The 26,968-nt window shown below is 35.2% G+C and overlaps 1 protein-coding gene across 6 annotated transcripts in view; it reads left to right on the forward strand.

Moving 5' to 3' along the window:
• Window positions 1-23,127, forward strand: part of CCDC122 (coiled-coil domain containing 122) — a 34,758-nt gene extending 11,631 nt beyond the window's left edge. For all 6 annotated transcript variants that reach the window (XM_036831586.1, XM_036831585.1, XM_036831583.1 and 3 more), the window contains 3 exons: window positions 7,079-7,477; window positions 8,235-8,351; window positions 22,185-23,127. In XM_036831586.1, coding sequence (XP_036687481.1) covers window positions 7,079-7,477; window positions 8,235-8,351; window positions 22,185-22,334 — 666 coding nt within the window. In that variant the 3' untranslated portion in view covers window positions 22,335-23,127. The remainder of the gene's footprint in view (window positions 1-7,078; window positions 7,478-8,234; window positions 8,352-22,184) is intronic.
• The last annotated feature ends 3,841 nt before the right edge of the window (window positions 23,128-26,968 follow it).

A 26,968-nucleotide genomic window follows, 5' to 3' on the forward strand; every position in this document is an offset into this window, starting at 1 on the left:
CTTTAGGTATTAATGCATCAACAGAGATATGATGATAATAATTATACCTTTGTGGTAATATAGATTTCTTATAAGTATTTGCATTGTATTAGTCACTTTCAGAAAAGGATACATGTTGACAATAGGATATAATACAAAGATAATAATGTCTTAGATTTCTATAAAGAAATTTTCTATAAAAATTTTCAATCTTCAAAGAGTTTTACAGATGTTATTTCACTTATATTGAGGGCCTAATTTCTATTAAGCATTTTGCTGAATATTGTCCTCACTCTTACACTACTCACCATCTATTAAAGAGGGAGACAAATAAGTAAACAAATAATTACATGCAGGGAAGTGGTGTCAACAGTAGAAGTGTAAGCACAGATTTAACACTGAAAGAGGAGTGATCGGTTGAGTTTTTAAAAATATCTGGAGTTCACTTGAATGATTAGGTGTCTGGGATAGGTTTGAGGGTTAGGGGGTGAGGAGGATGATATTCCAGACAAAAAGAACCTGAAGAAATTCACAGAGTCCTGAAATAAAATTGGTACATTCATAGAACTATAAGTAGTTTGGTAGTGGAATAACATAGAATGTATTTTGAGAAGCAACAAGAGATGTATAGCATGATAAAAAACTTGAACTTTATTCTAGAGGTGATGGGAGGGTTTTGATGGACTTCAAGCAAAAGAGTGAATGATTAAATTTATGTTTTAGAAAGAGAATTCTAGATGCATGAAAGATACTTGTTATAATCCAACATCAATTTGAGATAAAAACTTCCAGCAAATTAGGAATAGAAGAGAACTCCAGCCAACTAAAAAAGGGCATCTACATAAATCCTACAGCCAACAGCATACCTAATAGGGAGAGACTGAATATTTCTCTCCTAAGATCAGGGATAAGGCAAGCATGTGTCTTCTCATCACTTCTATTCATTCTATAGTACTGATAATTCAAGCCACTCCTTGCAAGAAAAAGAAATAAAAGGCATCCAGATTGGAAAGGAGGGAGTAAAACTGTTTTTATTCACAGATAGCATGATTATTTTTGGAAAATCCTAAGGAATCTATTATTAAAAAGCTATTAGGGCTAATAAGGGAGTTTAGAAAGGTTGCAAGATAAGATTAATTATAAAAATCAGTTGTATTTATATATATTGAAAGAAACTATCAGAAATTAAAATTTTTAAAGCATTATCATTTACAGTAACATCAAAACTATGAAATACTTAGGGGTAAATTTGATGAAAGTTTTGTGTTATAGACTGAATGTATCTCCTCAAAATTCATATGTTGAAGCCTTAATCACCAATGTGATTGTATTTGGAGATGAGGTCTTTGGGAGGTAATTAGGCTTAGATGAGGTCATGAGAATGGGGTCCTGGTGGTAGGATTAGTGCCCTTATAAAAAGAGATGCCAGAGAGCTTGCTTTCTGCCATGTGAGGACACAGTGAGAAGGTGGCCCTCTGCAAGCCAGGAAGAGTTCTCACCAGAACCTGACTATGCTGACACCCTTTCCAGCCTACAGAACTGTGAGAAATAAATTTCTGTTGTTTTAGCCACTAAGTCTATGGTATTTTGTTATGGGAGTGCCAGCAGACTAAGACAATATGTAAGACCTGTATACTGAAAACTGTGAAACACTGCTGAGAGAAATTAAGGACCAAAATAGAGAGATATACCATTTTCATGAATCATAAGATTCAGTATTGTTAACATGTGAGTTCTTTCTCTTTTATCTATTGTTTAAAAGCAGCTCCAATCAAAATCCCAGCAGGCATTTTTTAGAGAAATTGACAGGCTGATTCTAAAAGTCCTATGGAAATGCAAAGAACCTATAGTAGCCAAAACAACTGTGAAGAACAATGTTGGAAGTTCTACTATTACTTTGTTTTTTTTTTCTTTTTGGCCGCGCCACACAGCTTGCAGGATCTCAGTTCCCCGATCAGGGATTGAACCTGGGCCCTCGGCAGTGAGAGCCCAGAATCCTAACCACTAGGCCACCAGGGAACTCCCATAATATTACCTGACTTTGAGATTTATTATAGAGTACAGTAATCAGGACAGTGTAACATGGCATAGAGATAGACATATAGATCCATGGAACAGAACAGAGTAGGATCCAGCAATAGCCCCACACATAACAATTGATTTCAGAGGTGCTCTCATGGACAGAATGTTTGTGTTCCTTCCAATGTGATGATATTTGGAGGTGCGGCTTTTAGGAGGTAAATAGGTTTAGATGAGGTTGTGAGGGTGGGGGCCCTATGATGGGATTATAGGAAGAGAAAGAGACCCCAGAGCTTTTTTCTCCCTCTCTCTCCCTCCCTCTCTCTCTGCCATATGAGGACACAGCAAAAAGGCGTTTGTCTGCAAGCCAGGAATAGCCCTCTCACCAGTAACCAAATCTGCTGCACCTCGATCTTGGACTTCCTAGCCTCCAGAGTTGTTAGAAATCAAGTCTGTTGTTTATGCCACCCAGTCTATGGTGTTTTTCCATTTTTTTTTTGTTTGTTATTTTTTATAGAAGCCCAAGCTCATTAAGACGGATGCCAAGGCACTTCATTAGAGAAAGGATAATCTTTCAACAAGTTGTGGAGGACAGCTACATGCAAAAAAAGTGAACTTCAATTTTCAGCTCATACTGTATATGAAAATTAACTCAAAATGGATCATAGGCCTAAATACAAGAACTGAAACTACAAAATATCTAGAAGAAAATATAGGAGAAAAACTTAGTGATTCTGGGTTTGGCAAAGGTTTCTTAAATAGTACACAAAAATTTTAAAACTTGGACTTCATTAAAACAAGTTTTTAGGGGCTTCCCTGGTGGCGCAGTGGTTGAGAATCTGCCTGCCAATGCAGGGAACACGGGTTCGAGCCCTGGTCTGGGAAGATCCCACATGCCGCGGAGCAACTGGGCCCGTGAGCCACAACTACTGAGCCTGCGCGTCTGGAGCCTGTGCTCCGCAACAAGAGAGGCCGCAACAGTGAGAGGCCCGTGCACCGCGATGAAGAGTGGCCCCCGCTCGCCGTGACTAGAGAAAGCCCTTGCACAGAAACGAAGACCCAACACAGTCAAAAATAAATAAATAAATAAATAAATAAATAAATAAATAACTAGTATCACAAGCTTTAAAAAAACAAAAAAGCCTTTTTATTTCTGTTCAAAAGGCACTGTTATGAAAATGAATGTGAGGTATACCTGCTGGGGCTCTATGGGCATTTGGGTTGTCATAGACTGGGAGAAAATACTTGAAAACATACCTGACAATGTACTTGAATTTATTTATACTATATAAAGAACTCTTACAATTCAAGAAGGCAAACAACCGAGTTTAAAAATGGGCAAAAGATTTCAATGGTCATTTCATGCAAAAAGATATTGCAAAAGACAAGCACATGAAAAGATACTCAGTATCATCAATTATTAAGGAAATGCAAATTGAAATCATAATGAGATCTCATTCTATACCCACTAGAATGGGTAAATTTAAAAAGACTGACCATACTAAGTGCTGTTGCAGATATGGAAGAACTGGAATTCTCAGACCCAATTATTTTGGAATGTAAGTGATGTACCATTTGAGAAAATAGTTTACAGTTTCTTAAAAGTTTAAAATATATCTACCATATAACCCATACATTCAGTTTCTAGCTATTCATTTACCCAAGAGAAATAAAAGTGTATGCCCACTGGAAAACCAGGAACAACACAAATGTCTACCAGATGAATGAGTAAACAAAGTGTGGTATATTCATACAAGAAATATTGCTCAGCAATAAAAAGAAAGAGCTACTGATATATCTAACAACATGGATGAGTCTCTAATTAGGCTGAGTGAAAGGAGTGAGACTAAAATTGTATATATTGTATGATTCTTTTCATATAAAATTCTTGAAAATGCAAACTAATTTTTGGTGACAGAGCAGATGAATGTTTGCCTGGAAACAGAGGGCTGAGGAGGGAAGGAGAGATCACAAGGGATCAGGAGGAAACTTTTTGGGACATGTCTGATTTTTGGACATGTGGGTAATGGATAGGTTCACTGTCTTAATTGTGACAGTCTCATGATCATAAAAGTAAGTCAAAACTTGTCAAACTGTAAAGTTTAAATATGTGCAGTTTATTTATATCAGTTATATTTCAATAAATCCATTAACAAAGAAAGGAAAGAGAAGAGGGGGAGGGAGATGAGAAAGAGGAAGAAAAGAAGGAAGAAGGAAGGAAAGGGAGGAGGAGGAAGAGGAGGAGAAGCAGGAGGAGGGGGAGACAGCAACAACAACAAGAAGACATATAATTCTAGTGGAAGGGTAGAAATGGATTGGAGGAGGAATTGAATAAAGCCAGGGAGAAAAGTCAACAGTCTATTAGTTATGTCAGTCCAAGAAAGAGAAGAGATGATGACCAAATTAGCGTGAATGTCATCTCCCCATATTGATCAATAGGGTCAACAGCCTGATCTAGTTGACAGGTCATGTGTCCCTTTCCTGACCATTCCATGTACATCACTCATTCACTCATTTATTAAATATTTATAGAGCACCAACTTTGTGCCAGGTACTATTTTAACTACAGGGAAGATGGTGGTAAAGAAGTTAGACAAGTTTACTGCACCCATGGAGTTTACTTTCTAGTTAAGGCAGGCAAGCAATAAAGATATAAAGTAATTCCATTGATTGAGGTGTTACAAAGGGAATACGATAGGATTATGTGTAGAGAATAACGGGGAGGAAGGTGGGTAGTTAATTTATATTTTGATTCAGGGAAGACTGTTCTGAGGAGTAATAATAAAGCTGAACTGTGAAAGACAAAGACCCCAGCAGGTAATAGCTAGGGATAGAGAATTCTAAGGTGCAGGGAACAATTACAAATGCCCTTAGGAGAGAAGGAACTAGGCCTAGGCGTATTTCATAAACAAAAGGAAGCTGGAAGTGGGGAGAGTAGTACACGAGAGGGATGGCAAAGTGGATAGGGATTAGAGCATGTATGGCCTTAAAAGCCATATTACAGAATTTGAATTTTATTATTAGTGCAATGGAGGATCTTGAGCAGGGAAGTAGCATGATATGATTTATGTTTTTAAAGGATTCTTCTGCCTGAGAAATGGAGTCTAGTTGGGGGAGAGGAGGAAGCATGGAAACAGGGAGACCAGTTGGAAGCTGGACTATGCTACAAAGACTGGTCAGAAGTGAGCTGGGATTTTATATATTTTGGAGGCCCAACCATCAAGATTTGTTGGTAAATAGGTTGTGGGGGTTAAGGTTAAGGGAAGAATCAAGAACAACTACTAGGTTTTTAAGTGTCCAGGTAGAAAGTGGTACAGTTTATGGAAATCAGGAAAGCTGGAAGAGGAGCATGTTGGGTGTGCAAATTAAAAGTTGTTTCCTGAACCTGTGTAGTTGAGACATCTATTAGGTATCCAAATAGAACTGTCGAGTGGGCATTTTAAATATTAGAGCTGGAGATAAAGATTGAAGTTCATCAGCACGATGTATTTTTCAGTATACTTCCCTCTCTTGTCTCTGCCAAGAAAAGGACAGGCTGGGTCTGCCTTTTTAGTGAAGTGCTTCCCTCCCCAAATTATAGATTCATTTAAAGAGGACGACCATACTGGATAGAAGAAAAAGGATAAAGGCCTACAGTTGTATTGGTGGGAGGATCTACAGAATTTGATGAATAGTTAAATATAAAGAGAAGGGAGGAATTAAATATGACTCCCAAAGGAATACCATTAACTAAGTTTGGGAACATAGGGGTGTGGTAATTTGCATTTTTAGTCCCAAATCTTCATCCTCGTGTATATCCACACCCTTTGCCATTTATCATTATAATGCCCTCCCATAATGGGTGGACATACTTTCTACCCCTCCACTGAGATTTGATCATGTGACCAGCTGGGATGTTATTCAAACAGAAGTTTGAAAAAGTTGTTCCATAATTGGGCTTCCATTCTTCTGCATCTGCTATCATCATGAGAAGGACATGCCTGGCCTGGCCCACTAGAGGATAAGATACATGTGAAGCAAAGCCAAGACACCCCGGTTGGCCCAGTTGAAGCCAACCTAAATCATCTTACAGCCAGCCAACCTCCAGACATTTGAGGAAATCCAACCAAAGTCAACAGAATCACCTAGCCAAGCCCAGTTGCTTCTCGTCACATGAGCAATAAACACTAGTTATATGTCACCGAGGTTTTGTGGTTCTGACAATAAGTGACTGATACAAGGGAGAGCAAGATGGGATCGGGGAGGGGAGGATTAGTCTGATTTTTGGACACGATGAATTTGAGATGGCCAGTGGCAGCTGGGTATAGGACTTAACAGCCACTTATATTCTGTGAATCATTAGCATATATGTATCTCAAGATCTAAGTATGGATAAGATTACCCAAGGATTATATACAGAATGAGAGGAGGAAATTATGATGACTGCACCCTGAGGAAAACCTGTATTTGAAGGAACCATCGAGATTGAAAAGCAATGCTCAGAGATATCTGAGGAGAAGCAGAGAAGAGTACTGGTAGGTTTTAAAAAGGAGGTGCTGGTTAGAAATGCCAAATGCCTCAGAGAGGCAAAGCTAAATATACCTTTAAACTCATCTTACAAATGAAGACAGTGAGGTTTGAACAGGGTAATTAAGTTTGCTATGTATGATCACCCCAACTAGTAAATAGTAGTAAGGAAACTAGAACCTAGATCTTTTGTGTTTTCAAGTGAGTGTTTTATCATTTTTATCATATAGTTTTTCTTTAGTTTGTACTTCTGGTTGCCCACAAATATATTATTAAAATGATTGTAAAGTATCTTTTAGATATAAAATGTTAAGACAAAGGATAAAATTTTAATATTTAGAATTAGATGAACGTTATAAAATAAGAAATATGTAACCCTGGGCTCCTTCTGATTATAAAATAATTTTGTTACTTTATTACACGTCTCCTGTTATGCATCAATTTTTCTATATCTGATAAATATATATTTTTTATGTTAAGTGATTTTTCTACACACACTATGGATCAAAACAATGACTTTTCTTTCATGTTGAATACCATGAACTAATAATAACAATGTTGAAATATCTTACAGAATGAACTTCATGAGCTTAAAACACAAATAGCATCTGTCTCTGAAGAAACTAAAGAAACAGAAAGGCAAATTTATCAGCAAGATGCTGCCATACGGAATACCAGACTTCAGTGTGGAAACCTGGAAAATCAAATCAAATCCTTACATACAGAAAATGTGAAGCTTAAATTTGATATAGAGGCAGCACAAGAAGATTTTGAGGAACAAATGATAAGATATAATGAATACTATGCAAAAATAAAAGCACATAAAGATAGTTTGAGAGAGGTAGAGAGCAAATGGTCATTCATGACTGAACTCGAGGAGAAACGAGACCTTGTTAAAAAACTAAAGACAATGAAAGAGGAACTTATGCAGGATCTCCAAAATCCAGAAGGAAACCTGATGAAACAAGTACAGGTTTGAAATATCACTTATTAAAATGTTTTCTATTATTCCTTTTATTGCAAGTACACTTACTAAGTGATAAACTTATCATTAACTTAATAAAATACCCATGGGTGCTCTAACTCGATTCAGAAATTTGAAAACTTGTATAAGTGCATGAGTTATGTAACAACTATGCCATATGTGCAAATCCATAAAGGAAACATCCCCAAATCCCTTGTGGATTAATAAAAATATATAGTCAAACAAAATCACAGTAAACAATTAATCCATTTGTTACAGAAGGTGTGACTCACAAAGATGTTGAAACTCTAGCTTCCAGGCTAATGGATCCAGACCAATTAAAATCAATTTAGTGTGCTTAATGCTGTTACACAAACAATATGAATTAATAATTATACCCTAAGCATCTTTTTCTTAATATTCTTTGAGGACGTTGGGAGATAAAAACTTAAAATATCTATTATTTCTTGCTAAAGAATTAAAAAATATCCTTTATATCGTAGCTGGGCAATTGCCCCTGTGACTACCACTTTCCTTTATATCTTATTTTCATTTGGTTTTTACTTCTATATTTTCAAATCTAAGGTTTGCTTGTTTGAATAACCATTCTTTGTTCCTCGTACCTATAGAAGTAATATTCTAATCCTATTTATCAAAATTAAATGTGATGGCTAGTTTTCTTAAATTACAGAAACACTGAAAATCTTGGATTTATATTGACCATTCATTGTTTGATGTGTATATTTTAAATTCTATAAACATACAGGAAGACATTACAAACCTAAAGGACAAAATTATAACTGTAAAAGAATCCATCATTGAAAAAACTTGTTTTCTTGAGGAAGAAAAAAAGACACATGAAAAATTAAGAAAAGAAATAGAGGTAAGTCTTAATTATCTGGATTTCAATGTTTTATGGGATCATTTTTTAAACTTTTACTATAGTCATAATTTCCATAGTTTACTCTCAATTCCCAAAACAGCTAGAGAACAAAAAAGAACTACAAAAAGCAGTTGATAAGTCTAAACCATTAATAGATAAGTATAGAGACTCCCTCATTCAAAAATATTCAAATATATTAATACACTCAAAGAAAGCAAGTACTCACTCTTATTTAAATCTGGCCTAGAATTCTTCCAGGTCGCATTCCACCAATTTTGTACCCAATTAATGGCTAGAAAGCAGAGGCACTGTATGTGGCCTTTTCAGATTGGTTTCTTTCACCTAGCAATATGCATTTAAAATCCTTCCATGTGTTTTCATGTCTTGATAGTGAGCTGAGTGATAATTCCATTCTCTAGATATACCACTGTTTATCCATTCACCTGCTAGAGGACATCTTTCTTGCTTCCAGGTTTAGGCCATTATGAATAAAGTTGCTATAAACATAAAAAAAAAAGAAAGCAGAAGCTATCCAGTCAAAAATATGACCACTCCTAGACAGAAATTAAAGACTCTTCAAAGTAGAGTAAAGACAATGGAAATATTGGTATTCTAAACCCCTCTGACTTCCTATTTGTAATTTTCAACTGTCCAATTAAAAACAACAAACTGATATGTAAAATTAAAAGTGAGACTAAATTTGAGGTGCCACTGGCAGACCTCTGTAGTCATTATTGTTTAGATGAGGGCAGAACAAAAATGGAAAAGTATACGTTGTTAAGGGCAAAAAAATAATTTTCACCCTTAAAAATTACTTTGGAAAATAAAAAGATGTATATTTTCAACTTGTTTGTGACTAATTTGACACAATAAAAAAACCCTGAGGAATTTGAAGACAAAAACCCTCACCTTTACAAAACATTCTCTTCAAGAAACACCATGATTTTATCTTATATTTTACTAGCAATCTAAATAAATGGGTATTTTTTTACCCTTCTATATATCAAGATTTATTATAAAACTATAATAGTAAGACAGTATATAAGTGGCATAGAAATAGAAAAAATGATTAATGAAACAGAAAAAAAGAATCCAGAAATAATCCATCATAAATGGTACAAACAAAATAAGTTAGCCATATGAAAAAATAAAGACAATTTTGAAATAAAATTAGATTCCTACCTCTTAACACATACATGCACATGCTTCCACGAGGACTGAAGACAATATAGGAGACAAACTTAACCATTTGTGTTACAGAAGTATTTATTTTAAGAGACACACAGACATATATGCAAACTGCATGATTAAATGTTGCTTTTGACTATATAATAAATTTCTAGATTATTGAGATGCAGCATAACAATAAAGAAGACAAGACTCATTTTGAGAGAGGGTATTTGTAACATATATAAGTGACTAAGAGATAAGAAAATTTCAAACAAGCCATAGAACATTGGTAAAATGGTATGAAAAGTCTTACCTTTCAAAACATGAATATCAGAAAAAAACCCCAATGGAAATGATGAACAACCTCGCTAACAATAAGGGGTTGATAATTCAAACCACAATAAGGCCCCAAATTTAGCCTGTCAATTATCAATATTACAATTTGTAAGATGTGGACCACCTGAATTCTAAAATACTATTGGTATGAGTATAAATTGGTAAAAACATTTTGGAGAGAAATTTGAGATTCTTAGTAATTTTTATTAAGGTATAATTGTCATAAGAGTAGGTACACTATTTATAAGGGTTTAGCTTGATTAATTTTGACAATTTATACATACACCTGGGTTACCATGACCTAGATCAAGATATAAAACTTTTGCATCGTGCCCGGAAAGTTCTCTTGTCCCTTTTCCTCAGGCTACCACTATGCTGATTTTGAAAACAGCTTTATTGAGATATAATTCACGTACCATACAATTCACCCATTTAAACTGCATAATTCAATGGGTTTTAGTATGAATACAGATAATTTGTAACCATTACCGTAGTCAATTTTAGAAATTTTCATCACCTCAAAAGAAACCCCATACCCTTTAGCTATGCCCTCTCCATTTGTCCATTGTATTTACCCATATTTTTACTCCACCATATTCTTTCTTCCTTCCTGATGTTCTAAGATTTCCTCTTTTATCATTTCCTTTCTCTTTAGAAAATTTCTAAATTCATTCTTTTAGGTGAAGTCGGCTGGTGGCAGTCCCTGGGTTTTTTCTTTTTTTTCATCTGAGAATGTCTTCATTTCCCTTTCATCTCTGAAAGATATTGTGATGGATATAGAATTCTGGGTTGACAGTTCTTTTCAGTTGAAAAATGCTGTGCCACTTCTTTCTGGTCTCTGTGATTTCTAACAGATAATCCACTGTCATTTGAATTGTTTTTCTCTCTACAGATAGGGTATTTGTTTCTTGCTGCTTTCAAGCTTTCCTGTCTTTAGTTTTCAGAAGTTTTACTGTTATACGTTTTGGAACTAATTTCTTTGGATTTATACTATCTGGAAAATTCTCAGCTTCTTGATTCTGTAGGCTTATGTCTTGTGCCAAATTTGAGAAATTTTCAGCTCTGATTTATTTGAATACTTTTGCAGTTCTGCCCTCTTTTCTCCTATCCTTCCAGGACTCTGATGACACAAATCATAGGTCTTTTTTTGATATAACCCTACAGGTCCCTGAGGCTCTCTTCGTTTCTTTTTTTCAGTCTTTTGTCTCTCAGTTTTTCAGATTGAGTAATCCTTAGAGTTCTATCTTCCATTCACTGATTCTTTCCTTTATCACCTCCATTCTGCTATTGAACCATCCCATGAAATTTTTTATTTCAGTTACTGTGTTTTTTCCATGTTGTTCTTTGTATCCTTTATTCCTTTGCTGAGACTTTTTATATTTTCATTTGTTTCAGGCAATTCATAATTAACTCATTGAAGCATTTTTATGATGATCGGCTTTAAAATGCTTGTCAGATAATGCTAACTTCTGCATTTTCTTGGTGTTGGCACATGTTGATTGTTATTTCTTACTCAGTGTGAGGTCTTCCTGGTTCTTGCTTTGATGAGAGATTTTCTATTGAGATCTGGACATGTTGGGTATTATGTTTTAAGACTCTGGGTCATTGTTGCTTCCAGGTAGTACTGGAAGTTCAGAGTCTCCATGGACACTCATGGCGGGAAGAAGGGCTTCTTGTTACTGCTAGTCAAAAGTGGGAGTTCTGGCTGCCCACTAGGCTTCTGTTGATAAGCCCGTGGCTGGGAAGGGCAGGAGCACCTCTTTACTGCTCCCGTGTAGATGTGGCCTCGCTACCACTGAGCGGTGGTAAAAGCCCTGACTCTCCACTAGGCCTCCTCTGACATTCTCCCAGTGAGGAGGGGGAAGAATGCCTTGTTACCACTAGATGGGAGTAGAAGTCCAGCCTCCCCAGATGGGCTCCACTCACACCAGAGGATGTGGTTTGTTACTTTCCAGAGGGAATGAAAAGTCCGGGCTCCCCAGTCAGCCTCCTCTGACACCGCCCCAGCACCTTGTAATAGCCCAGCAATGGTGAAAGTGTAGGCTTTGCTAGTGTGGGTGGTGGGGGGGCCATAGTTTTCTCTGTGATGTTTGACTTTAGTAGTTACTACCTAAAAGTGTTCAGTCTTGCAGAGTCTGCCTTTTTCCTGGTCCTTTGGCTAGATAGCAGGCTTTTCTTGGAGTTTTTTTGTTTTGTTTTGTTTTGTTTTGTTTTTGTCTGCACCTATTGGCATTTCCAGCTTGCTGTCTTCCCCATATCCAGTCTGGGATATATGAGGCAAAATGAAAACCCAGGGAACTCATTACCAAGTCGTTCCTAGGGTCCTAAGGTCTCCAGCCAGTCTGCCTTCTTCTCTCCACCTTTCAGAAGCTTCTTATGCTAATATTATATACAGTGTCCAGGGATTTTAGTTGTACTTAGCATGAGGAATAGGTATATGAAATGCATCTACTTTATTTTGACAGAAGCAGAAGTGTACATAGGTATTTTTAGTGGTAAAGGGTGATGTAAATGTCTACTAATGATAGATTTAGATGGAATGTCATTGAGCTTGAGACTTCAGTTTTTAATGTTTTCATCATTATATTTCTTATCGTGAAATTTAATAAGCTCTTTTTTAAGCTTTCATAATAGGGTTACTAAAGATCCTTTTAGGCTTTTTAATTTTAGTTTTATTAACTCTAATGCATTAAAAATTAGTCCTCAATTCTATCACAATGTTATGGTTGAAAAAATGAAAATCTAAGAAATTAGAGATTATCTGTAATAAACTATAAAACTGAAGGACAAATACCACAGCCACAGCATTGTCTTGAGAACACTGCATTTTTTTCCCAACAATTTCATTTATTGCTTGATGAGAATTTATCATTGACACAAGTAACTTCTTTCTCAAAACAACTAGTTTTTTAAGAGTATAAATTCAAATACCAGAAGATTTTTATTACTTATTTCTTTTTTGAGTCTTTTTTTTTTTTTTCTATTCCTTCTGGATGTTTTTAGCCATGGCCTTGGTACAGTTCATGGTCATCTTTTGCCTGGATTATAGTATTCTTTTGTTCTAATGTTCAATTCTTTCAATATTTTGTGCTTTGCATGTTTAATCTTGATATTATATTGCTTTTTACATTTTTTGGTTAAGAAAAACTGAAAATGGTTTTTGAATTTTACATGTTTTTTTTTTTTTTAGTCAAATGAATGTTTTTGGTAATTTTAGGCCATGTCTGAATGAAAGAAGTATTTCAAAATAATTACCCCAAAATGCCTTTTTTCCCTGTCTCTTGTCTGTCTTTATATATATTTTTAGAAGAAAGGAACTATAGAGAGGAAAATAAAGATAAGTTATGAGTCACTGACGAAAAAAAGTGGGGAAGCAAAATACAAAGCATACAAGCACAAAGCTTCAAATACAAAGCATTAAGCAACAGTCATTTTTAAAACCATGTTATTTGCCAAATCCAAGAGTTTTCAGGGAAGGGAAACTAGAGCAGTTAAGAAGTTTTTAGCAAATGATGAGTGCTGCAAGTAACATTTTGTGATAACAGGTATTGTGTAAAGCATTTTAAGATTTATTAACGGTTACTCTTGCCTAAATTTTGTTCAATTTGAGCTCCAAATTTAAAGGACAGGGAAAAATTTAGAGTGCTTTCGGAGCTACTAGGGATCAGGAACAAAATATGTTTCACTTGTTACAATGCAACATGCAGGTTACACAATTAACTAATCCATTCATTTACTGAGGTCAGCCACAGAAATGATTACACAACTAGAAAGCCGGTCCTACATGAAAAACCCAAAGAAGCAAAGGTAAAAAGGTAAACTAAAAGCAGGGTAAGAATGATTCAGATAGCTAGATAACATGGTAACAAATTATTCTATCTTACAAAAGGTACAAGAAGAAATGTTCAGTATTATTAAATCTATTGTTGTTTATTGAGTGCCTGGTATTTTTCAAGCACTTTGTGTAGGCTATCCCATTTAAATTCTCACAGTAACATATTTTACAGAATTTCAGAAAATTTAAATAACTTGTACAAGGTTATATAGCTAGTGATAAGGGACAGAATAGAATATGAGTCCATGTCTTTTGGACTCTACTCCCAATCTTTTTAAAAAATGGTTTTCACTTCTGTGGAAATATATTCTCTGTGGAAAAGATTAAAATTTTAGAGGGAAGGCTAAAGTTCCTTTGACCACTGCCTCCCATTACACTGCTCTCTTATCACACTCACCTCTTCCTAATGGCAACCGCTGTTTGGTGTGTGCACTTGGTTAAGCATGAGTATGTATGTATATATGTATATATATACATGTGCATGTACACACACACATGAACACACATCTATGCATAGGGGAAGATTACATAAAGTACCATACATATAATTTTGCAACTACTTTACTTACTCAATAACCTATATCACAGGTTTTTTTCATATTAGTACCTATGGGCCTACATTATTCTTTTAACTGCTGCAAAATATCTCACAGTATGACTATACCTTAATTTATATAAACATGCCACAACTGATAGACATTATTTCCAGCGTTTCACTATTAAAAGTAACGTTGTAGTGAACATAGTACACACACCCTTTGTATCAAGAAGTAGAATTACTGGGTCGTAAGATAAGTTCCATGATCTTACTAATATTTAATATGTTCTCTTAATAATTATCACCACAAATAATAATAATAACTTATGTTTGAAATCATTTTATACTGTTTTAGGTATTCCTACCCCTCATCATGAGGTTGATTGAGTAAATATTAAATTTGGCCTTATTTGGAGCCCCAAACTTCTGTATTATCTCCCTTCAAATCCTTGGCTTTAACTTGAACTGCAGTTGCATTGGGGGCGGGGGTAAAATTTCAAGGATCACAGTGGGGAAAAACAGCTACAATGCTGAAGAACTGACCTGAGATTTTAGCATCTGCCCACTGCTACTACTGCCACACTTTAGGAGTAAAGACCATACTCAGAACTAAGAACTAACGCAAAACTAGACTAAAGACAAGGCCTAGATCTAAGAACAAAACTGAAATGGACACTCTCTAGCAAAAGTATAAAATAAGGTCTCACAAGTTCAAGATGATCCACCAGTAACTTAACTGACTGTTAGAACAAAATTCAAAACTTTTCAGAAGAAAGTAACATAATCCAGAGTTTATAATCTATGTACACTGTTCAGTTAATAAAAAGCATTCTTACACATGTAAACAAATAGAGAAGTATTACCAATAATTAAGAGGATAATTAATCAAGAAAAACAGTCACAGTTGACTCAGCAGTTGTTCGGCAAGGACGGAAAATTATGATTAAATATGTTAAATATTCTACAGCAACAGTCCCCAACCTTTTTGGCACCAGGGACCAGTTTCGTGGCAGACTATTTTTCCACGGACAGGGATGGGGGGAGTATATGGTCCAGGCGGTAACGTGAGTGATGGGGAGCGGCAGATGAAGCTTTGCTCACTCGCCTACCACTCACCTCCTGCTGTGCGGCCTGGTTCCTAACAGGCCTCAGACCAGTACTGGTCCACGGCCCCGGGGTTGGGGACCCCTGCTCTACATGAAAGATGGATACACAGTAATGGGTAAAGAGAAAGAATATTAATCATATAAAAGAACCAAATGGAAATCTTAGAACTGAAGAAAAAGTTGAAAAAATTTATTGGGTGTAATTAATAGCAGGTTAGACACAACAGAAGCAAGATCTTTCTTAAACTTGAAGACAGATCAGTAGAAGTCATCAAAGCAAGCATACAGAGAAAAAGAAAAAAAATTAAAGAAAATGCATAGAGCCTTAGTGACTTGTGAGACCATGTTAAACAATGTGACATATGGGTAATTAGAGTTCCAGGAGATGAGGAGAGAGAGAGAAAAAGGAACAGAAATATTAAGAAATACTGGCCAACAACTTTCCAAACTTGACTAAAAAAATAACTCATAGATTCAAGAAATTTATCAAACCCAAAGCAGGATAAATACAAAGAAAACTGTATCTAAGGAAATTATAGTCAAGCTACTGAAAACCAAGTACAAAGAAAAAAAATCTTAAAAGCAGCCAGAAAAAAAGTCACATTAAATATACAAGAACAGTGATGGTTATTGATTTTTTTAATAGACTTTATTTTTTCAGAGCAGTTTTAGGTTCACAGCAAAATTGAGCAGAAGGTACAGTGTTCCCTCATACTCTCTGCCCCCTGGCAGCCTCCCAAGCTATCAACAACTCCCACCAGGGTGGTACATTTGTTACAACTGATAAACCTATGTTGACACATCATTATCACCCAGAGTTCATAGTTTACATTAGGGTTTACTCTTGGTTTTGTACCTTCTATGAATTTTGACAGATGTATAATGACATGTATCCACCATTATAATATCATACGGAAGAGTTTCAGGGGGGTGGTGGTGGTGGGATGAATTGGGAGATTGGGATTGACATATATACACTAATATGTATAAAATAGATAACTAATTAAAAAAAAAAAAGAGTATCACTGTCCTAAAAATCCTCTGTGCTCTATGTATTCATCCCTCCCTCCCCCAACCTCTGTCAGCCACAGATCTTTTTACTGTCTCCATGGTTTTACCTTTTCCAGAATATTGTATAGTTAGAATCATACAGTTTGTGGCCTTTTCAGATTGGCTTCTTCCACTTAGTAATATGCATTTAAGGTTCCTTGTGACATTTCATGGCTTGATAGCTCATTTTTTGTTTTATTTATTTATCTTTTTAGTGCTAAATAATATCTGTTGTCTGGATGTACAACAGTTTATTCTTTCACCTACTGAGGGACATCTTGATTGCTTCCAAGTTTTGGCAATTATGAATAAAGCTGCTATAAAAACATCTGTATTTTTGTGTGGATATCAGTTTTCAACTCCTTTGGGTAAATGCCAAAGGGTGTGATTGCTGGATCATGTGGTAGAGTATGTTTAGTTTTGTAAGAAACCACCAAACTGTCTTCCAAAGTGGCTGTACCATTTTGCATTCCCACCAGCAATGAATGAGCATTCCTCTTGCTCCACATCCTCACCAGCATTTGGTGCCGTCAGTGTTGCAGATTTTGGTCATTCTAATAGGTGTGTAGTGGTATCTTGTTGTTTTAATTCTCATTTCCCTGATGACATTTCATGTGGGACATGTTTTCATGTGCTTATTTGCCATTTGTATATCTTCTTTGGTGTGGTGTCTGTTCAGGTTTCTGACCTACTTTTTAATCTGGTTATTTGTTTTCTTATTGTTGCATTTTAAGAGTTTGTTGTATATTTTGAATAACAGTTCTTTATCAGATGTGTCTTTTGCAAATATTTTCTCCCAGTCTCTGGCTTGTCTTATTTTCTTGACAGTGTCTTTTACAGAGCAGAAGGTTTAATTTTTTTGAGGTCCAGCTTATCAATTATTTCTTTCATGGATTGTGCCTTTAGTGTTGTATGTAAAAAGACATCACCAAACCCAAGGTCATCTAGGCTTTCTCCCGTGTTATCTTCTAGGAGTTCTATAGTTTTGCATTCTATATTTAGGTCTGTGATCCACTCTGAGTGTAGACAGAAAAGAAATAAATAAAAAAGGCAAAGGAGACTAATAGAACAAAAATACTGAAATGGTAGACTTAAACCCAAACATATCAGTGGTTACATCAAATGTAAATGGACTAAACACTCCAATTAAAAGGTAAAAATGATCAGATTGGATTGAGAAAACAATTTGTGAACATAACTTTTTCACAAGAGATGCACTTTGAATATAAAGACACAGACAGTTTGAAAGATAGAAAAAGATAAACTATGAAGACATCAATCTTTAGAAAGCTGGTCGTGGCTGTATTAATATCAAGTAGATTTTAAGATATGGACTACCATCAAAGTTGAAGACGGCCAGTCAATTCACCAGAAACAAATAATAATACTAAATGTGTATTTACCTAATCATAAAGCTTCAAAATACATAAGCAAAAACTGACAAAATTATAAAGAAAAAGACACAAATCTACAATCATATTGGAGAGCTTAACAACTTTTTTGAATAGTTGATAGAACAATACGCAAAATCAGTAAGCAAGGATATAGAACATTTGAACAACTTATCTACCAACTAAACCTAATTACCATATATAAAATACTCCACCTAATAACTGTTGATTATACTTTATTTTCAAATGCACATGGAACATTCACCAAGATAGACAATACACTGGATGATAAATTTCAAAGAATTTGGTATTCTTTGATAACAGCAGAATTTAATTAGAAATCAGTAACAATAAGAAAGCTAGAAAATACATAAACATTTTGAAATTGAGCATCACAATTATAAATAATCCATGAGTCAAAGAAGAAATCACAAAAAAAGAAGAAATCATGAGAATTATTAGAAAATATTTGAAATTGAATGATAATGAAAACACAGCATATAAAAAACCATAGGGTATAGCTAGAGCAGTATTTAGAGGAAAATTTACAGCTTTAAATGTGCATATTAGAAGAGAAAAAAGGTTTAAAAGCAATTATCTAAGCTTCCATCTTAAGAGACTAGAAAAATAAGAATAAATTCAGCCAATAGCAAATAGGAAGAAATGATATAATAAATAGTAGAAATCAGTGAAATAGAAAATGGAAAATCAGAGAAAATCAACAAAGCCAAAAGTTGAAAAGACTAATAAAATTGATAAACCATAACAATACTGATCAAAATCATGAGGATCGTGGGGATAGTACCTTAGGTCCTATAGACTTAAAAGGATGATAAAGGCCTATTATAAACAACAATAAATTTAACAACTTAGGTGAAATGGACAAATTCCTTGAAAAGCGCACATACCATCAGTAACATAGGAAGAAATTACCTCTATGTTTAGACCTATGGTCCATTTAAAATTAGGCTATATAAATGGTGTGAAGTAGGAATCAATGAAATTGAACTCATAATTAAAACCCTCCCCACAAGGAAAGCTTCAGACTGACATGGCTTCACTGGTAAATTCTATCACACATTTAAGGAAGAAATAATACCCAGCCTATACAAATTGTTTCAGAAAATGGAGGGTGGAACTCTTCCCAGCTTATTTTAGGAGGCCAGCATAACCCTGACACAAAGAATGAACAGGAACATTACCAGAAAAGTAATTACAGACCAATGTTCCTCATGAACGTAGATGCAAAATATTTTCAAATTGACATTCTCTAGTATGTATAAAAAGGTTAGTAACTCATGACCAAGCAAAGTTTATCTCAGGAATGCAGAGTTGGTTTCACTTTCAAAACACAAACAATGTGAAGAAGTGAAGGAGCTAGTCATGTAGATCTGAGGAATAGCTTTCCAGGCAAAGGAAAAAATAAGTGCAGAAGTCTTAAGATGAGAACGTACTTGGACTCAGATTCTAGAAGTGAAGTGTGTCTAGAGTGAAGGGAATGAAGAGGCCACTCTTTTTGCCACTGTGTTTTCTGAGCACCACACCTGCTTCATTATTATTCTTATTTCTGCCCTGAGTGTAACAATAACTAAATAAGAATAGTAACCCCTCCATTTCTTAGAGGCAAAAAAAGCTGTATTCTCTCCAGAACCACTACATCCTTAGCTGTGTAATGGTATTCAAGTTTGAATATTGACACATACCAAAGGCAGAATTATACCAATAGAGGCTGAATAATTGGCTGGCCTTCAAGAAGGCTCACAATGTGACCTTCACCTTTACGAAGTCACTTCTTGGCCAAAACCTCCTTTTAGCCTTGTGGGCTTAGAAAATTAACATTTTAAGTATCCCAGAGTTGGGTAGACATGGAGAAGTGCTAGTAGAGTTCACAAGAACCTGATGTATAAAACTCAAATGCCAGTTTATTAATTTACAATAATAAACAAAACTCTCAAGGAAATCAGAAAACGTATCAGTCATCAGTGCTTCTTCTCCCTGTAAGGAAACTACACTGGAAGGCAAATTATCATAAAGCTGGTTACTGAGCATGGAAATCAAGTCAGTCATTTGAGTTGGAGTGTTCTTGACCTCTGGCTCTGGACACTCAAGGAGCCAATCTCCGTAACAGCGTTATTCTTATCAGGTAGTCACTGGATGGGAACTACCAACACATGCCTCCTTCACTTGCCTATTTTTGTGCTACGTTCTTCACATAATCCCTTCTGATGATATAGTCTTTCTGTTTATATTAATACCTCCTGTGATATCTAGCTGAGGCTGGTGATCTAGAGTCCCACTGAGGGGACTTTGCATGTCTCTACTCTGATCCATGGTGTATTAGTTTCACAGCTTCACTGCTGAAGAATAATTTTAGAAGCAGGCTAATAAGATTTATGGAGTAACCAAAATTTTGTTCTAGTTATTTGATTTCTATTAGTATATTCTATGAACATGTATATAAGCATATTCAGTGACTATATTCTCCCTATAAATGTATGCTATTGGATATATCAATGGATATATTTATTACATATTAATAAATATTATATGCAGTGATATGTATTACATATATACATATAAGTTGATATATATCCCTTTGAATATACTTGATATATTAAAAATATTCTTTTGAATATAGTTTCATTATCTAATATGATGTTTCTGTTTACTAATTTATTTATAATTCTTTTAAAGTCACTTTCTGTTTTGCCAATATATCAGGAGGCCTAGTTCACCAATTTGAATGAACTATCTGACTTTGCAGAATTAACAAAACTGGAAACTTAAAAGGATGTTTAAAGTTTATAGCAATTTATGTGAAGTGTTAGTTGACAAGTTTTAACTTTGTTTTTATATCAGTATTTTGGAATGCTTACAGTGTTTCTGTCCTAGTTCCCCTGATGCTCTGCAGAACTGTGTTTCCATATAATTGGTTTCTTTTGTAATCATGTATGTTTTATTTTACATTTAAAAACACTCTAAGAAGAAGTCCATAGTCCTCATATACTATCAAAATGAGCCATGGCATAATAAAGGTGAAGAAGCTCCAAGTTAAGGGAGGAGTTGGGAAAGAGAGAGGGGAAACTGTACTGAGGGTCCCAGTAAAAAGGGTCCCAGTTAAAAGGAAAGCTGAGTTACAGAGAGAAGGGGAGACAGGTCAGGGACAGAGTCTTAAGGCCCCAGAAACCCAGAGTCTTGTCTCCCTACAGCCATCTTAAGCTATAAACTTACTTTGGCAAATTGGTTATTTTGACAAATTTGGTGAATTGGTGTTTTGACAAATTGATTCTTCTTTGTATTGACCTAGAATCACCTTCCTGACTGACTAGAGCGCTCTCTTAAATAGACATGAGAATGAAGAAGTAACTTTCCCAGCCCCACTATTCTATTATTCAATCAGTTCATTTTAAAGTGGGTGTTTTACTACAATACCACTGTCACACTCACTGGAAGTACCACTTCACACCCACTAAGATGGCTATGATTACGATCAAAAAGACAGGTAATATCAAATACTTTCAGTGTGTGAAGAACTGGAACCATCCCACATGCTGGTGAGAATGTAAACTCGTGCAGCCAGAGTAGAAAACGGCATGGCAGTTCAGCGAAAAATTAAAAATAGAATTACTGTATGATCCAGCAATTCTGCTTCTGGGTATATACCTAAAAGAAGTGAAAGCAGAGTCTCAAAGATATATTTATATCCATATTCATAGCAGTGTTAGTCACAATAGCTAAAAATAGGAACAACCCAGGTGTCCATCAATGGATGAATGGATAAACAAACTGTGATGTATACACACAATGAAATATTATTCAGCCTTAACCCATGCACTTTCCACTGTGCCTCACTGCCTTCCGCTGTAGCCTTGTCTGTCTCAGCATAAATACTGATCTACTTAATGGCAGGGAAATGGCCTACATGATCTTCTGGATCTTTTAGATCAATGGGTCTATGTTTCAGTGAACCACTAGATACAGGAAATGAAACCATTTCTCTTAACCAGAACCTGCTTTGATAAGTAGAAGGCCCTCCATCACAGATGCTTCCCTTGTGTTCAAATCCCAAACACCATCACTTGCTAGCTGTGAAACCTTGAGTGCATTACTTAAACTCTTTGATCTTCAGTTTATACAAAAGTGGGGATAATAATATTTACATCATAAGGTGTTATGAGAATTTAATTATATGTAAAAAGCTCTCATCACAGTATCTAGCATGTAATGTGTTGAATACTTATAATTACTGTTTATTTTTATTATCATTATTATTTACAGTAAGTAATTTTTAATCAAGTGCTTTCCTCTTTAGAGTAGTCAAAATATCCTTTATGGCTGTTTACTATTTTTCCTTCTCAAGGAAGGAAAAATACACATACACATTGACGTGTGCTCTTCTTTTAATAGGTACAACATAAGAGATACGGTGCAATTCTTAAGCGTTTGCACTGTCAGGTGAACAAGCTTCAGTCAAAGAGAAGACAATGGCAATGGAACATTCAACAGCTGGAAAAAACTGCAGCTGAACTGAGAAAATGCATTGGAACAAAAGATTAACATGGCCATATGGTAATGTAGTATAGGGTAAAGCTGAGCACAGACTATGCCACAAAAATTACGGGATAGAAAGGTGAGAAAATCCTTTGGGTCTTAACAGCCAACATCCACTATCAGAGGGCTCTCTTAATGACAGATATGTTTTCTTTTCTTTGAATCAGTCATCTGTTTGCTGAAATGCCTTCCAACCCGATAATTGATAGCAATAGAGAGACAATAGGAAGGCTCACAGAAGAATAGTGAAAGACTCTGTATGAATATTTTGAGTGTATAAGATATATTGTACTCATGAATGCCTGTTTATAAACATGTTGCCTTCACTAGCACATGAAGCAAAAATTTAGAAGAAAAGAAGCATTTGAAGTTACAATGATTTAAATTATTAAGATATTTTAAATGGTTGTCTGTTTCAAACTACCTGCTTTTTTATCCCTGGCTTCAAAGCAGTCCATAAATGTTGACATTTATAATAAGGTTGTTATGTGTTCAAGGCTTCAGATATTTACTTAGTTTTTCTCTTTTATCCAGAAGGTAACAATCATTTTTCTTTGCTGTTGGATAACATATTTTTAGAGTGTTGCAATGTATACAATTTTTTGTTCACTTTTCTGTCTGTATGTTCTTTCTTACTATTCTATAGCTAAATTGAATTTATAACATCATGTAAGGCAAACATACCAGCTCTTAATGTTAACCAATGTAGACTAACATATATTTTTTCTCATTGAAAGTCATATACTATGTCCACAGCAACAAACTTGTGCCTTTTAGAATAAAAGCACTCCTTCTTGTGGCTCCATTGCGTCAAATTTTTAGAAGCAGAAACAAAACATTAATTATTGAAGATATGGTTTTTAAATATTCAGTTTTAGGATTTAATGAGTTCAAAGCAATAACATCAAAAAGGTATCTTAGGTCCATTTTCTCCTCACCTTTCTATGTGCATAAGATTCGGTAAGAGTATAGCTGACAGAGCCTCAACCACCAGAGGGCAGACAGCAGAAGCAAGAAAAACTACAATCCTGCAGCCTGTGGAACAAAAACCACATTCACAGAAAGACAGACAAGATGAAAAGGCAGAGGGCTATATACCAGATGAAGGAACAAGATAAAACCCCAGAAAAACAACTAAATGAAGTGGAGATAGGCAACCTTCCAGAAAAAGAATATAGCTGACATAAAACCTGATAATCTTGTTTGCCTAATATTAGTAGTCCTATTAGGAATTTGCATGGCTTATTATGGCTAACACTTCAAGTGGCTTATGCTGTAACACAATCAGCATTGGTCCATGACTCAGAACTAGGTTATTTTCTTTCTTTCTGCTTTTTTTTAGGATTAGGGTTAGGGTTAGAGTTAGTAGATCACAGACATAAATGTAAAATGCAAAATTATAAAACTGCTAGAAGATAACATAGGAGAAAGCCTAGCTAACCATCAGTATGGTGATGTCTTTTTTAGATACAACACCGAAGGCACAACCCATGAAGGAAATAATTGATAAGCTAGACTTCATTAAAATTAAAAATGTCTGCTCTGTAATAGACACTGTCAAGAGAATGATAAGACAAGCTATAGACTGAAAGAAAATATTTGCAAAAGGCAAACCTGATAAAGAACTGTTATTCAAAATATAAAATAAACTCTTAAAACTCAACAATAAGAAAACAAATAACCAGATTAAAAAATGGGCCAAAGACCTAACAGACACCTCACCAAAGAAGGTACACAGATGGCAAATAAGCATATGAAAATATGCTCCACATGATATGTCATCAGGGAAATGAGAATTAAAACAATGAGATACCACTACACACCTATTAGAATGGCCAGAATCTGTAACACTGACAACACCAAATGCTGATGAGAATGTGGAGCAACAGAAACCCTCCCATTCATTGCTGCTGGGAATGCAAAATGGTACAACCATTTTAGAAGATAGTTTGGTAGTTTCTTACAAAACTAAACGTACACTTAACATATGGTCCTGCAGTCACACTCCTTGGTATTTATCCAAAGGAGTAGAAAACTGATGTCCACACAAAAACACAGATGATTATAGCAGCTTTTTTCATAATTGTCAAAACTTGGAAGCAACCAAGATGACCTTTGGTAGGTGAATGGATAAATAAACTGTGGTATATCCAGACAATGGAATATTATTTAGTGCTAAAAAAGAAATGTTATCAAGCCATGAAAAGATATGAGGAAACTTCAATGTATATTACTAAGTGAGAGAAGCCAATCTGAAAAAGTTAATAAGTCCAACTATATGACATTCTGGAAAAAGAAAAACTATGGAGGCAGTAAAAATATCAGTGGTTGCCAGGGTTGCTGAGAGTGGGGGGTTGGAGGAGAGATGAATAGGTGGAGCACAGGGGATTTTTTTAGGGCAGTGAAAATATTTTGTATGATGCTGTAATGATGGATATATGTCATTATACATTTGTCCAAATGCATAGAATGTACAATACCAAGGGTGAATCCTAAGGTAAACTGTGGACTTTGGGTGATTATGATGTGTCAGTGTAGGTTCATCCTTGGTTTAAAAAGATGTACCATTCTGGTGAGTAACGTTAATAAATGGGAAGGCTGTACATGTGTGGGACCAGGGAGTATACGGGAAACCTCTGTGACTTTCTCTCAATTTTGTTATAAACCTACAACTGCTTTAAAAATTTGTTATTTTTTAAACATCTTTATTGGAGTATAATTGCTTTACAACATCGTGTTAGTTTCTGCTGCATAACAAAGTGAACCAGCTATACGTATACATATATCCCCATATCCCCTCCCTCTTGCATCTCCCTCCCACCTTCCCTATCCCACCCCTCTACGTGGTCACAAAGCACCTGATCTCCCTGTGCTATGCGGCTGCTTCCCACTAGCTATTTTACATTTGGTAGTGTATATATGTCAATGCTACTCTCTCACTTCGTCCCAGCTTACCCTTCCCCCTCCCTGTGTCCTCAAGTCCATTCTCTACAACTGCGTCTTTATTCCTGTTCTGCCCCTAGGTTCATCAGAACCATTTTTTTTTTTTTTTTTAGATTCCATATATATGTGTTGGCATATGGTATTTGTTTTTCTCTTTCTGACTTACTTCACTCTGTGTGACATCAGTACATGAAAGTCAGTATTAGTAAAACATTTTGGCTAAGAAAAGTGAAATTCTGCTTATAAAAATTGCTTTGGAACCTTGTAAAGTTCACATAGGTGATTACAATTAATACTCGAAGTTCCTATATCATCTTGCATTGAACATGGAATCCCTTGTTCATCCATATAAATCATTAAGGCCTATATCAATACTGTGGAAATTTAGGACTATTTTTTGGTGGGGAGAGTCAGTAGACTAAGAACTTATGGTTTTTCAACTAAAAACTATTTGATTTACTAGTTGCTCATATTTTCAATATTATATTTTATTTTTCATTAACTAAGCTAATGATTAGTAAAGCTAATGATCAGTAGCTAAAAGTTGTGTGTCTGTCATAAATAACCTATGCTATATTTGTTTACTTGAATTTATAATGTATTTCTAAGGGAAGGGTTTGGTTTTTGGTTTTTGTTCTTTTACTTTCCTGATAAATTTGGCAGTATAAGTAATGGGTCTTCTATAGCACATTAGCTACCATATAGCACTTTCTCCTGAATGTTACTGAACTGTGAATGAAACCAGGAAAAATAAATTGAAACAGATACTAATAACAGAATAGATTTATTCAATACATATCTAAGAATGGGATGCTCCAAATTGCTTTTTCTCTCCTGTAATGTTCTATTTCAATGATGGCTATGAGGTCTACATTTTTAGAAAAATTAAAATAGCATATGATTTAGTAATGGCAGAGTTGCTGTTTACATAACCCAGTAAAGACAGACATGAAATAATGAAACTTCACTCTTTTAATTAATGAGATGGTGTATTCCAATAGCAAAACCAGAGTTCATGTGATAAATAGTTTTAAAAGGCTTCTTACTCAAAAAGCTCTCTGGCATAACAATCATGTCAGAATTGGAATAAAACACTTAAATTACAGATATTTGCCAGTATTGCTGTCACATAGCACAGGTAATTTAGAGGCAATGATAATACACTGCCAGTCTAAGATACACCTTCAAATTTCTTTTTTGTCCAAAACGTTTAAGTCAAGACATATCGTCCACCTTATCTATTATGTATTACTTATTACTCCCCATGACATTATTTTACATAGATTAGAAATTTGTAATCCTCGTGCTTGTATTGGAGAAGCTTCCTCAAGGTGCTTTCAAGACTATTTCTCCTTGATTTCATAGTGCTTCTTTATGTATGTGATATGGGAAAAATATAACAATCCCGCAAAAATGAGTTGTATTGTCTTCAATGACTAGTGTTAACTAATTCATGCCCAGTTAGCCAGCCAGATGTCAGCACATACACTTGGCTGAAAATATTACACAGTTTTCTCCTCATCCACCTTTCCCACAGAGACTGTGTACAGCCACTGTCAAGTGTCTGTCATTCCTTAGAGGGAGACCGTTCTGAGGACACCTCCGTCCCTTGGATGTAATATTGACTTGGCTGGGAAGTTAGATAATGTTGATATTATTTTAATTTGTGGTTCATACAAATTTGTATAAAGCACTCA

Source organism: Balaenoptera musculus, chromosome 18, assembly GCF_009873245.2.
Source record: "Balaenoptera musculus isolate JJ_BM4_2016_0621 chromosome 18, mBalMus1.pri.v3, whole genome shotgun sequence".
In the NCBI taxonomy this organism is placed as follows: Eukaryota; Metazoa; Chordata; class Mammalia; order Artiodactyla; family Balaenopteridae; genus Balaenoptera; species Balaenoptera musculus.